This window comes from Glycine max, chromosome 16 (assembly GCF_000004515.6).
Source record: "Glycine max cultivar Williams 82 chromosome 16, Glycine_max_v4.0, whole genome shotgun sequence".
Classification (NCBI taxonomy): domain Eukaryota; kingdom Viridiplantae; phylum Streptophyta; class Magnoliopsida; order Fabales; family Fabaceae; genus Glycine; species Glycine max.
The window spans coordinates 19,223,571-19,236,742 of NC_038252.2; the positions used below are offsets into that span (position 1 = coordinate 19,223,571).

The following is a 13,172-nucleotide window of genomic DNA, read 5'->3' on the forward strand; positions in this document are numbered from 1 at the left end:
GAGTAAACGAGGAAGATTTGGCTATTCGTTTGTAGGGCTCTTCTTTGTTACGGTTCAACAAACGTTGCATTTGTGTAGTCCACGCGTCCAGAAATAAGCGTTGAGATTCGTCCAGTTGATGATATACACCACCATTGTCACCAGCTCTTGCCATGATTAAGGAACAAAGAATGTTGCAGTAAATTAATAAAAAAATCAGGACCTCACCACACTCTACTCACGTGTTTCTCTCTTTAATGGTAGTTCACTCGTGTTTGATGCTCTCAATATAGGCTTTTGTGTGATGTTTTCACTCTTGCCTTTTACCACTCACTCCCTCTTAAGTTCCTGGATAGACCGAATTAGACACACAAGGTAATATAAAATAAAAGGAAAGACAATAGAATTATCAGAGTAACAGATTTGATTTGGGATAACAACTTGGACTTGATTTGGATAGCAGATTGGATTTGATTTGGATAACAGATTAGATTTGGATAACAAATCTGATTTGGATAAATTTTTTTGATTTGATTTGATTTGGATAATAGATCAGATTTGGGATAACAAATTAGATTTAATTTGGATAACAGGTATGATAACAAATAAGATAACAGATAGGATAACAGATAAGATAACAGATATGACAACTAAACTTCAAATGCTCATAACTTTTGCTACGGTTGTCTGTTTGAGGCCCACTATATATCAAAACGCTCAGAATTCAGAGGAGAATCTAGATAAGGGGATTTGGTACACGATTTTCTGCCAAAAAAAAAAGCCTCTAACTGCCTCAATTTCGTGTTCAAAGATCAAACACCCACTTTCTCTTTTTTCTCTTTCTTCTTTTCTTCTCTTTTTTTTTTTCAAAATTTCTGCAACTTTTTTTTTTTTACTTGAAACAGAACCCAAACAATTTTTTTTTATGACACAAAGTCTGAAAGACACTAGAAACAAGAACAACAACAAGAACACAAACGTGACAAGAACAAGAACGAAACAAAGACACAAACAAGAACGCAACAAGACGCAAACAAGAAAAACAAATAACAGAACAAGGACAAAACACGAACCAGGACAAATTACAAAGAAAAATAATAGGATAAGATAGAACCTGTATCAAGAGCCGAAGCTCTGATACCAGATGATGTGAACCTTACGGGGCGGATCACTTGATACAGGCTGTAGAGTTTTTGGATGACGCCACTTCCGGTGAAGGAAGATAAGTCAGGGTAGACGCCACTTCCAGTGAAGGAAGATAAGTCTGGGTAGACGCCACTTCCAATGAAGGAAGATAAGTCTGGGTAGACGCCACAAGGATTACCTTGATAAGTCTGATAATTGGTTCAACAAGGAACCTAGAGAGAAACTCTCACTAAATTTTATCAAATGTCAAAAGTTTTTTTATTGAAAATAAAAACCAATACTTATAGTGTATCTGAACAAAAAGATAAAAATAGACATGGGTCTTCTAAATAGGTTGGGCCAAAACTACAATAAATAAAAATTATAACTAAAAACATATTTAACTTGGGCCTTCAAATTAGTTTGGGCCTTCAGCAACAATTAATTGTCTTGATAGTGTCTCTGCCTCTGGGCCTTCATCCATCTCCACTTGAGCCTTCATCCTTCTCCACTTGGGCCTTCATCCTTCTCCACTCGGGGGCTTTGTCCTTCTCCACTTAGGCCTTTGTCCTTCTCCACTTGGGCCTTTAGCCTGTATTTGGCCAGTTTCATGATTCTCATCATAAGGAGTTGGATCTCTCTTCTGCAGAAGTTGTAACCAAATACAAAACCGCGGCTGAGATCGTTAACAGTTTGTTCCTCACTCTTTTAATGCCTTTGTGGTCTCAAATTCTATTTGGGTTTTGGTTATTTCATACATTGGACACAATTTTTCCTGGAACCTTGCTGAAGTTCATTTTTTTTAATTTATATTTTTTGGTTCTACTAAGATTTGATGTTTTTTTTTTCTTGTGTTTATCTATGATTTTACAGAGGCCTTGAAGCTAGTTATTTCAGAATGTAAACCAAAGCGAAGATTGTGGATATTTGTGAGAAAGGGGATTCATACATTCGAGAGTAAGCTTATAATATTCATAAATGAAGGAGCATTGTCTTTGACATTTTTTTAATATTTATGAATTTTAGCTTATAGGGTTTGCTTTGTGGGTGTGTAGGCAAACTGGAAATGTGTACAAGAATGTGAAGAGGAAGATTGAGAGAGGTGTTGCTTTCCCTACATGTTTGTCTGTAAACAACGTTGTCTGCCATTTCTCTCCACTAGCCAGTGACGAGGCAGTGTTGGAAGAAGGTGATATATTGAAAATGTAAGGCTTTCAATGCATGAAATTTGTGATGAGTGGTCGGAGAATGGAGTTTGTGGTTTTTTATACTACTTGGAAGTTGATGTTTGTTTCTTTGGTTGGTTGCAGTGATATGGCATGTCATATAGATGGATTCATTGCTGCCGTAGCTCACACCCATGTTCTTCAGGAAGGTCCTGTTACAGGAAGGGCAGCTGATGTCATTGCTGCCGCAAATACTGCTGCTGAGGTGGCCTTGAGGCTTGTCAGGCCAGGAAAGAAAGTAATCAACTGTAACATTTTTTTACTGTATCTTCATTTTTAAAATACAAGTTGATTTGGATTTTACTACATGTTGCCTTGCCTTTCTTTATTGTACCTTTGGTTGATAGGTGTAAAGTCATAGACTATATAAGCTTCAGCTTAGTAAAATTGGAAAGAAATTAGGTTGCTTCATGTGTATTGCTCGAAGGGATTTCTTTGCCTAATTTTCATGCTGTGTGGATTTTGATCTCTAAATGATGAAAACTGTCATTGGCTATGGAGAAACTCCGATGAAGCTTTATTGTCATAGTTACACTGATAGAGGTCATTTATGGTTTTTCTTGTGGTTTCTTGCCAATTAAGGACATTGCTCATCTTTGGAAGGTATGGGTGGTCAGGGAGGATCTAAGTCATTCTCCTTTTCCGTTGGTGGTGGCTCAGGTGATTCCAATCCTTTTGGATTTGGCTTGGATGATCTTTTTGGCAGTTTTTTCGGTGGTGGAGGTGGTGGGAGTCAGTTTGGTGGTTTTGGCAGTTCAGCCAAGTCTCAATCTGGGTCCAAGAGTTCTTCCAAAAGTCTTAGAGCTGTAAATTCACAGATTTACAAGAAAGAAATAGAGAATGCAGGGATGACTTGGCTTTTGTTATCTTATATGCCCTCTTCGATGGAGATCCAATACTTTGAATCCACTATAGAGGAGGTTGCAAGTTCGTTGCATGGAGCTTTGAAGGTTCTTACTTAATTTCTTAACTGGCTTAAATTTATAAATGTGACTAAATATGATTTTAGTTCTTTATTTTTTGTTGTTGATGTTCTTAATAAATTTTTAAAATTTTGAGAATGGTCCTTAGCACCACTTAGTGCTGACTTGACATGTTTAGATGCATGCTGTGTCAATAACCATTTTGGGATGATGACATATTTAAATGTATGTCATGTCATCAATAAGTGGTGATAGAGTATTTTAAAACAAAATTGATGGGGACGACGACAACAAACAAACAAACAAAAGCTTTTTGGTGAACTAAAATCAAATTTAACCGTATTTACATGAATTAAAAGCATATTTTATCCTATTCTAATTCATTCATTTTCGTTGATTGTTTTGTAATTGGCATGGCTTATATCTCTCTTTTGTGTGACAGGTTGGAAGCATAAACTGTGAAAAGGAAGTCTCATTCTGTAAGGAGCTTAGCATATATCCACGCAGAGCTCCAAGGCTTATTGTTTTTTCTTACAAGGAGAATGAAAAAGGTTATTTGGTCGAGTATAGGGGAGACTTGGCTGCTAAGAATTTGAAGGCTTTCTGTCAAGAATATTTGCCAAGGTTTTCAAAACGAACTGACTTGAATCATCTTGATCAATTCAGCACTACTGGAAAGTTGCCTATGGTGCTGCTTCTCTCCACCAAGAAGGACACTCCTGTAATTTGGCGTGTCCTTAGTGGCTTGTATCACAAACGCATTACTTTCATTGATGCAGAGGTATGTAAAAGGGGTGGATGTGAAACACATTTTTCTCTGTTAATTTCTTTCTTTGGACCTATAAGGAAAATCTTATGCTTTGTTTTAAAGGGTAAGATTTAATGTATATCTTGAATGATTTGTAGGTTCATGATGTTTCTGATCCAAGAGTGAAAACGCTAGGAGTTGATGCACTTCCAGCTATTGTAGGTTGGCTACCAAATGGAGAAAAGCGTGTTCTAAAAACTGGGATATCTGTGAAAGATTTAAAATCTGCAGTTCTTGATCTTAGTAACATACTTGATAGTTTTGAAAAAGTAAGTAAAAAGGAATCATCAGGTCAGGCCAAGGAGGCACAAACTGACTCAGACGAGGGACGCGTACCATTACTTTCTAAATCAAACATTGAGGCTCTATGTGGTGAGAAAACTCCAGTCTGCATAATTGGTGCCTTCAGATCTTCTAAAGCTAGAGAAAAGCTTGAATCAATCCTCTCTTTGGTAAGTGTACATTTCATTCACTTACTAGTTTAAGGGGGTTATGTAAACTTTTTCTCAAAGGGTGATTGTGCAAAATTTTCAGGTTTCTCCAAAATCTTTGTCAAGACGACCAAATCAGGGATCCAGCAGCTCTAGGGACTCCATTTCCTATGCTCTCTTAGATGCTGCAAAGCAAAAATCATTTCTAAAGGCATTTGACAAAACAGGTTATAAATCATCAAATAATTTGTTGATTGCCTATAAACCTTGAAGAGGGAAGTATAGTATATTTATGGGTGAAATGACAATAGAGGAGATAGAGAATTTCATTAGCTCCGTTCTCAGTGGAGATGTACCCTTCAGAGAAGCAACACGGGGGAAGCCTGTACTAGAGTATTAGGTCATAAAAGTAGGTTTTGACTGTTATGGCTGCATGCTCATGTACAGAGTCAAGAGATACATGGAATCTTTTGTTTTTTTTATACTATCAAGAGTACAAATGATCTAATTAAGATAACGGCACATAGGATATTATTGATCCATGCTAATTCCTCAAGGATGTTTTATCTAGCTTTTACTGCCATTGTGAATTCGCCATTGGTGGTATATTTGGATTAGGAAGGAAAGTGAAAAGAAAAAAAAATAGACAATAGATGATAATGTACCTTCTTTGGTAAGGAAGAAACTGAAAAAAAGAAAAAAGAGTATGATATAAAGGCTTTTATATAAATAAAAAATAGATAAATATTGGTGCTTTTGTCTTCATACACCTAAAAAGGGCCATTTGTAATTTTGCTGAAGCAATTGCTTAGTTTGGATGCTAAGGCAGGCTATTACTACCCCACGGTTATGTAATTTTGCTGTTTTGGGCCCTATGTTAATAATAATAAAAAATGTTATTTATTGTTTAACTAGTTGAAAAAGTTAGTTGAGGTGAAAAAATTAGCATACTAAATTATGTGTGTTTGACAAAACTAAATGGTAAAGTAGATAAAAAAAATATAAAATAAAAAAATTATGATTTATTTAAAAAGGATAATGAAAAAATTGATAAATATATTAAAGATACAAAAGAAGAAAATATAAAAAGCTATAAGATAATAAGTTAAAAACAAAAAAATGTTATGTTACTAAAAAAAATTTGTTTACTGGATAATCAAATAGATTTTTAACTAGTAAAATATAATCATATTGAGTTGTGTATGCTTACATAATATGCTTCCACCTTCTCCTCCCAAGTTCATCCTCAGGCTTCTCAAATAAAATAAAAAGGAGGATTGTCATCTGAACCTTCATGTGTTTAATTCTTTTCATATTTGCTACATGGGACTCTTAATTCATTTGATTAGAATGAGATTTTTCTTTTAATCCCCTGGTTCATTATGAGAAAGAGATCCTGATTAATTTGAACTTTGGTCAGGAGGTGTTCTTGTCGATGTCTTCGATGTGTACAAGTCTGAAAGAGAAGGGGATACATGCAAAAGGCACTCCAACGCTCAAGTAAGGATTCGATTGAGAGCTATTGATTATATCTAATGAATACTCAAGAGTGAATCAGTCCATCTACCTGGGGCTCCTTCCCTTTATATACTGACCTTACTAGGCCTTGGGCCTACATGCATGCACGTTCCGATTACCAATTTGGTAATACGCCTCTTAATCCCGCTTAGGTACCTTTAACCAAGTAATTATCCTTAAGCATGTTTATTGACTATAATCATGGTCGAATGGTATTCATCACTTGTATATGTGAAAGGTCGAGATGTGTTGTATGAAATATGTGGGTATATGGCTAAGAGGGTACTCGACTTCATAGGGTATATTGCATCAGGTTTCTCTCGTCTTGATCGAATACTTATCCGGTATACTGGCCCTCTAAGCCCTTTTTTATCCTCGACCAAAAAGAAGGCCTTTACTCTCTGTGCTAGAGCAGTTAAGATCTTCTTCTCCGATGGTTATGTTTTTTAAATGGTATGATGTAACCGTTACATCGTGGATGTAACGGTTAAATCACATGTCTCTCCATCTTCTCACGTAGGGAACTAGAACATCTCATGATCTCTTCCCTCCGTAGATTTATTTTTATCTAACAGTGGGATAGGTTGTTGGCTGGGCCTCTTGGCATGCCTAACTCTATAAATAGGGGGGCACCTTATTCACTGCTTATATTTACTCCTTTGTTCTGAGCTGGATAGTCTTATAAAAGAATTCTTTTTAAGGTATGTAATAATGGTTTCGATCGAAGGTTCATTGTCAGGGGAGTCGGTCGATAATGAGTCTAAGGTTCATGGGTACAATAACGAAGTTTTTGAGGTGTCGTTTGATTCTTACTCCTTGGGGTCGAATTTTTCAAGTTCAATTGACCATTCAGCCATTGAGGGGTCTGTGACTTTTTGGCATTTTTGAGCCTTTTGTTAAAAAAGGTGAGTGAGAATATTGTAGCTCCAGTGCTGGTGCCTGCTGTCGAGAAGGGGACTTCCATGAAAGTTGCACCTTGGCCTAAGAAGCACCCTATGTTGAAGGATAAGTGTTCACCTCCCCCTATTATGCTTCTCAAGTACAATTAGGTTGATGGAGAGGTAGGTACCTACTTCTCCAAATACAACCACGAGTCAAATCTACTCAACCTTTTGAGTTAGTTGTCGATTAGTACAATAATGGAACCGAAGTACTGTTTGGTTACACTTTATATTGTTAAGTTGGATGCTACTCCACCTGCGGAGTTTGTGTTCATGAACTGAGAAAGGACGAACAAAGATTTATTTTACATATATGATTTCTTGTTTTGTGATTTGCATGTAAGGGTCCCGTTTGGTGATATCACAGCAGGCATGCTTTGTATCTTAAACATGCCTCCAATGCAACTTTATCCAAATGGGTAGACGGCCATGCAAACGTTCCATGCACTCTACTTGTATAGCCTTGTGTTGGCAATGCATGGACTCTTCTTGCACTAATTTTGTAGTCGTCCACAAGACAAGACTCAATGGATATCGTTGATCTGGATACCAAAGGGTCCTCTCTTTCATATTTTCACATCTTCTTACAAGAATTTTAAAATTGGTTATTTTACAGTAACAATATGGCCTGTCACTGGGAAGAATTTTTCTATGACTTGGCGGGCAACCCTTTGTTTCCCTTCCATTGACAACAATGCCTTCGTCAATACGACAAGTATCCAAAGGAGCTTCTGAAGGTCGAGACCTCGAGTTCCTTGAAACACTCCCTCGGCAACTTCCTGCTCGGCTTCTAGTGTCACTTTTGCAATCTTTGGAACCTGTCCAGGATCTTGAGGGTTATTATGTTTCTTTTCAAGTGTGCGCCAATTTCTCACTCTAACTTGTGCATTTATCACTTCTATTATTTTGTAGGAATCATGACTCATGTCGGTGCCGACATGAATGCCTTCCGCTTGGCTCGTAGGAACTGAATTGCCATCAATAGAGATCCTTCTCCGAATCCCCCTTTGAATCAAACATCGGGGCCATGAGATGCTTCAGCTGATGTGGTGCCTCCTCCTAACAAAGATCCCAAGGTGAAGCAACAACACAAAAAAGGAGTCACCATAAACACCGAAGCAATTTGGGAGCATTGGGATAGTAACTCTTACGATAAAATACTCAAGCAACAAATGCTTAAATTCCATCCCACCAGTGTTGGGACCTTGGCCAACTTATCAGCCCTGACCAACCAAGGTTTTTTGTTAAGGATTTTTAGCCGGTTTGTTTCATCAACCCGACCATGATTAGCAAGTACTAACCAAGGGTGATGATGTCGCCAACTGGGCTACATTATGGGCCTTTCTTTCTAGGGCTTTGGTTATGGCCTAGCATCTCCAGGGGTCCTTGAATGGTGAAGCCTTGAAGGACCAGCTATTGAAGGTTGATGACTCTTTGAACTCGCCACTTTAAGCTAACATGAAGTTGCCTGGGAATAACAAGAACTTGGAGGATCAAGTGCTTGTGTTGACCATCGAGGCAAACAGGTTGGAGAAGCTCAATGTTAATGCGGAGGCCTTGGTTAGGTCTTGGGATAGCTAGATTTCTAGGCTTCGGTCAGCCTTGGCAGTTGCTAAAAAGGAGAAAAATGAGGTTGTTGTTGATAAAGAGAGGATTCAACAAAAAACTTTTGATGATGTATATAATGCATATGAGGCGGGCTTCAACCATTGCCTTCGGCAGGTGATGCACTTGTGTGAAGTCTCTGACCCAAGTGTGTTTGACATCAACAAAGATGTCTACAATGGGGATTTGATGATGATTGACAACATTCTAGAGGATGTTGCCCCTAAGCCAGAGAGGCTGACGACCTCGACGAAGGACTTACATACTAAAGGTGTCGGGGTCGAGGATGAAGACCATGTAAGGCCTAGGTATTGAGTTCTTTAGGTTTACAAGTACAAATTTTTTGTGTATCTCTTTTCTAATCATTGTTTTCATTTTTCAACTTAATATTAATGGAATTTCCCTTTGAAGAATTGGTTTGCTTACTATGTTTTTTATTTAGTCGATTGACTTATCTGTTTTTGTATTTGACCAACACAATCTTTGGTGGTAAAATGATAAAAGTAAATTGTGCAAGTGTAAGTTTACATTTTAATTGAAATGAAAGAAATTTTAACATAAGCAATATAATTTGCTAATGAATCAGGAGATAAATGTTAATGAATCGTCGAAGTTCAACCTTAGTTTAGGAGTGTACTTGGAAGGGAACTATTAATAATTTACATGAATGTGTTTAGCTTGTAATCAAAGATAGAGATAAGAAAATTTTGATTAATAGTTGGTTGCCAGAGTGCGCCTCGTTAAAACCTTGGTAAAAACCCTTTCACATTATTATAGGGATAAAAAATTGAGATAGGAAAAAGAGTATGACACCCATTGCAATAATGCACCTAGCTATAGTAGAATTTTAAATGTGTGGAGTTCCAAGTCCTCAGAATGACTTTCTAGGATAGTTCTTCTAGCTTGTAAGCTCTATTCTTCAAATTGTGTCAAACTCTAAAAGGTCCTTCCGATGTAAGTCCATTTGCACAAGGGTTAAGGATGAATCTTTAAAGAGTTTTTTTTTTACTTGTATGAAATTCAGAAAATGGAATGGATAAGGAGAAAGAAAGTAGCGAGTTTATGGAGGGCTGATTGGAAGGGATTTGGTTCAAAGTCTGAATGTGTTTGGATGGAGAATGAAGATGATAACAATGATGTTCAAGTGGGATTAAAGAATGAAGGTTTAGAATGATGAAGAGGGATAATGAAGAAGGTGGTTGGAAGAATCACTCCTCCGGAATTGGTGTCACACACAAGGTGGTATTCCTTGATAAATCAATTTCTTGAATCACTCAAGTAACTAAGGAGATTCACTCTCACACTTTAGAAGGTGATTAAAACTCAATTCAAGGTCTGTTTTTTATTAGAAAATGCACAACCCATAAATAGGAACGACATCAAGTTGGTTACACAAGTGAGAAGATGAAATGATCACCAATAACAACACTTGATGGTGTTATTATATCTAATTAAAACTAGAATTAAGACAAATGATCACCAATAACAACAATTGATGGTGTCATTATACCTAATTAAACTAGAATTAAGACACCAAAGCATGTGGAAAAATGCTTAACTCTTGGTCAGCCAAGAGGCAGCCACAAGCCTAGAGTTTCCACCTTATTAAACCTTAATTTCTTTAAATTAAAACAAGCCCATAGGTGGTGCAAATCCAAAGAGAATTGACAACTACTTTAACACAAGTTTGGGCCTTTATTTCACCTAACAAAATGCTAATAAAACCACTCAACAAAGGTGGCACTCTCTACTTTTCTTGGAACATGATGCAATTGACAATCTGAAGCTTCTCCACTTGTAACTTGTGCATAAATTCAAATAGCATGGTTAACACTTGTTGAAGAGCTTCATTGGCCTTCTTTGTTCTAGCCCTTGGCATAGGTCCTCCAAGTCCTTCTAAAGTTTTCTTGCCCTTATTCCTTGTCATGTCCTCACCACTCTCTCCCTCTTCAAAAGGATTTATCCTCAAATCGGCTTCTCCATCTACATCCCAAAGAGTTAAGTCAGACACATTAAATGTAGTACTCACATTATACTCACTGGGCAATTCAATCTTGTATGCATTGTCATTTATCCTTTCAAGTACTTGAAATGGGTCATCCCCTCTTGGTTGAAGCTTGGATTTCCTTTGCTCTGAAAACCTTTCCTTTCTCATGTGAACCCAAAAACAATTTTTTTGCGCCCCTTGTTTGCTTGTCTAGCATAGCTCTCATTCCTCTTTTTAATTTGGGCCTTGACTCTTTCATAGATCTTTTTCACATAGTCCGCTTTGGCTTGTCCTTCCTTATGCTTAAAAACTGAAATATTAGGCATTGACAACAAATCAAGAGGAGTTAGTGGATTGAAACCATATACAACCTCAAAAGGAGAACTACTAGCGGTGCTATGCACAACCCTATTATAAGAAAATTCAATGTGAGGTAAGCAAACTTCCCAATTTTTAAGATTCTTTTTCAAAACGGTCCTTAGCAAGGTACCCAAAGTCCTATTTCACGACCTCCATTTGTCCATTCATTTGAGGGTGACAAGTAGTAGAAAATAGTAACTTAGTACCCAACTTTCCCCATAAGGTCCTCCAAAAATGGCTTAGGAACTTGGAGTCCCTATCACTAACAATGCTTCTTGGTAATCCATGGAGTTTCACCACTTCTTTGAAGAACAAATCCGCCACATGATTAGCATCATCAAATTTCCTACAAGGAATAAAATGAGCCATTTTAGAAAACCTATCAACAATAACAAATATGGAATCCTTACCATTACTTGTTCTAGGCAACCCTAAAACAAAGTCCATTGATAAATCAATCCATGGAGAATCCAGAATTGGTAAAGGGGTATACAAACCATGAGGCATTACCTTTGACTTGGCATTTTTACAAACAATACAACGCTCACAAAAATTCTGCATATCTTTCTTCATGTTAGGCCAATAAAAATGCTCTTTCGATGTATCTAAGGTTTTTGGGACCCCAAAATGCCCCATCAACCCACCTTGATGGGCTTCACACATAAGCAAGTTTCTAGTAGAACACTTGGACACACATAATTTATTTTCTTTGAAAAGCTAGTCCTTATATCTATAAATACCATCTTTAGAAGACTTTTCACAATTTTTGAAGATTTCATCAAAGGTGTCATCTCCTTCATACATTTCTTTCAAGCAATCAAATCCAATCATTTTTGTTGCAAGCATAGAAAGCAAAATGTGTTTCCTTGAGAAGGCATCTGCAACAATATTTCCTTTTCCCTTTTTATGTTTAATAACATAAGGGAATTGCTCAAGAAATTTCACCCATTTGGCATGCCTTTTGTTTAGCTTACCCTGTCCCTTTAAGTAATTTAGGGACTCATGGTCACTATGGATCAAAAACTCCTTGGGATAAAGATGGTGTTGCCCCGTTTTCAATGCTCTCACTAAGGCATACAACTCTTTATCATAAGTAGAATAGTTAAGGGCAGGACCACTTAATTTTTCACTATAATAAGTAATTGGATGGTCTTTTTGTAACAATACAGCCCCAATCCTGACATTTGAAGCATCACATTCAATTTTAAAAGATTTTGAAAAATTTGGCAAAGCACGTATGGGGGCATTGGTTAACTTTTGCTTAAGAGCATTGAAAGCTTCTTCTTGTTTCTCTCCCCATTTGAAAACAACATTTGTCTTAATGACCTCATTCAAAGGTGCTGCCAAGGTACTAAAATCCTTCACAAATAGCCTATAAAAACTTGCTAGGCCATGAAAACTTCTCACCTCGGTCACACTTTTAGGTGTAGGCCACTCTTGGATAGCCTTGACCTTTTCTTCATCAACTTGAACCCCTTTGGAACTCACTACAAAACCAAGAAACACAACATGGTCTTTGCAAAAAATTCTTTTTTCAAGGTTAGTATACAATTGTTTCTTCCTAAGCATACACAACACCGATTTTAAGTGTGCAACATGAAAATCAAGGGTTGTGCTATAAATAAGGATATCATCAAAGTACACCACCAAAAATTTACCAATGAATTCTCTCAAAACATGGTTCACTAATCTCATAAAAGTGCTTGGTGCATTAGCAAACCGAAAGGCATAACTAACCATTCATATAATCCATATTTATTTTGAAAGCGGTTTTCCATTCATCTCCTTCTTTAATCCTTATTTGATTGTAACCACTTTTCAAATCAATTTTGGAAAAGAAACAAACACCATGCAATTCATCAAGCAAATCATTAAGTCTAGGTATTGGATACCTATATTTAATGGTAATATTGTTTAAAGTTCTACAATCGGAGCACATCCTCCAAGAACCATCTTTTTTTGGAACCAAAATTACCGGGACAACACATGGACTCATGCTATCTCTTACCCATCCTTTACCAATGAGTTCTTCCACTTGTCTTTGGATCTCCTTGGTCTCTTAAGGGTTGCTCCTATAAGTTGGCCTATTAGGCAAAGAAGCTCCCGGCATGAGATCAATTTGATGCTCAATTCCCTTCAATGGTGGCTACCTACTTGGAACACTTGATGGAAACACATCCTCAAATTCCTGCAAAAGAGTTTTCACACTAGAAGGAAATTCAAAGTTGTCAAAAGTGTTAGTGGTCAAAACATAAATTTTGAAAATCAA

At 37.0% G+C, this 13,172-nt stretch overlaps 1 protein-coding gene and 1 long non-coding RNA gene across 2 annotated transcripts; both read left to right on the forward strand.

The window, feature by feature from the left end:
- The first annotated feature begins 1,754 nt into the window (after nucleotides 1-1,754).
- On the forward strand, nucleotides 1,755-2,302 carry LOC102660519 (uncharacterized). The gene is made up of 3 exons (XR_001385292.3): nucleotides 1,755-1,795; nucleotides 1,978-2,061; nucleotides 2,160-2,302. It is a non-coding gene; the product is annotated as an uncharacterized lncRNA (long non-coding RNA).
- A 125-nt stretch (nucleotides 2,303-2,427) lies between these two features.
- LOC102660187 (dnaJ protein ERDJ3A) lies at nucleotides 2,428-5,113 on the forward strand. Its single transcript, XM_026126277.2, has 5 exons — nucleotides 2,428-2,568; nucleotides 2,913-3,280; nucleotides 3,696-4,034; nucleotides 4,160-4,513; nucleotides 4,596-5,113. The coding sequence occupies exons 2-5, from the start codon at nucleotides 2,936-2,938 to the stop codon at nucleotides 4,761-4,763; spliced, it is 1,206 nt and encodes a 401-aa protein (XP_025982062.1). The 5' UTR covers nucleotides 2,428-2,568; nucleotides 2,913-2,935; the 3' UTR covers nucleotides 4,764-5,113.
- Nucleotides 5,114-13,172: the final 8,059 nt, after the last annotated feature.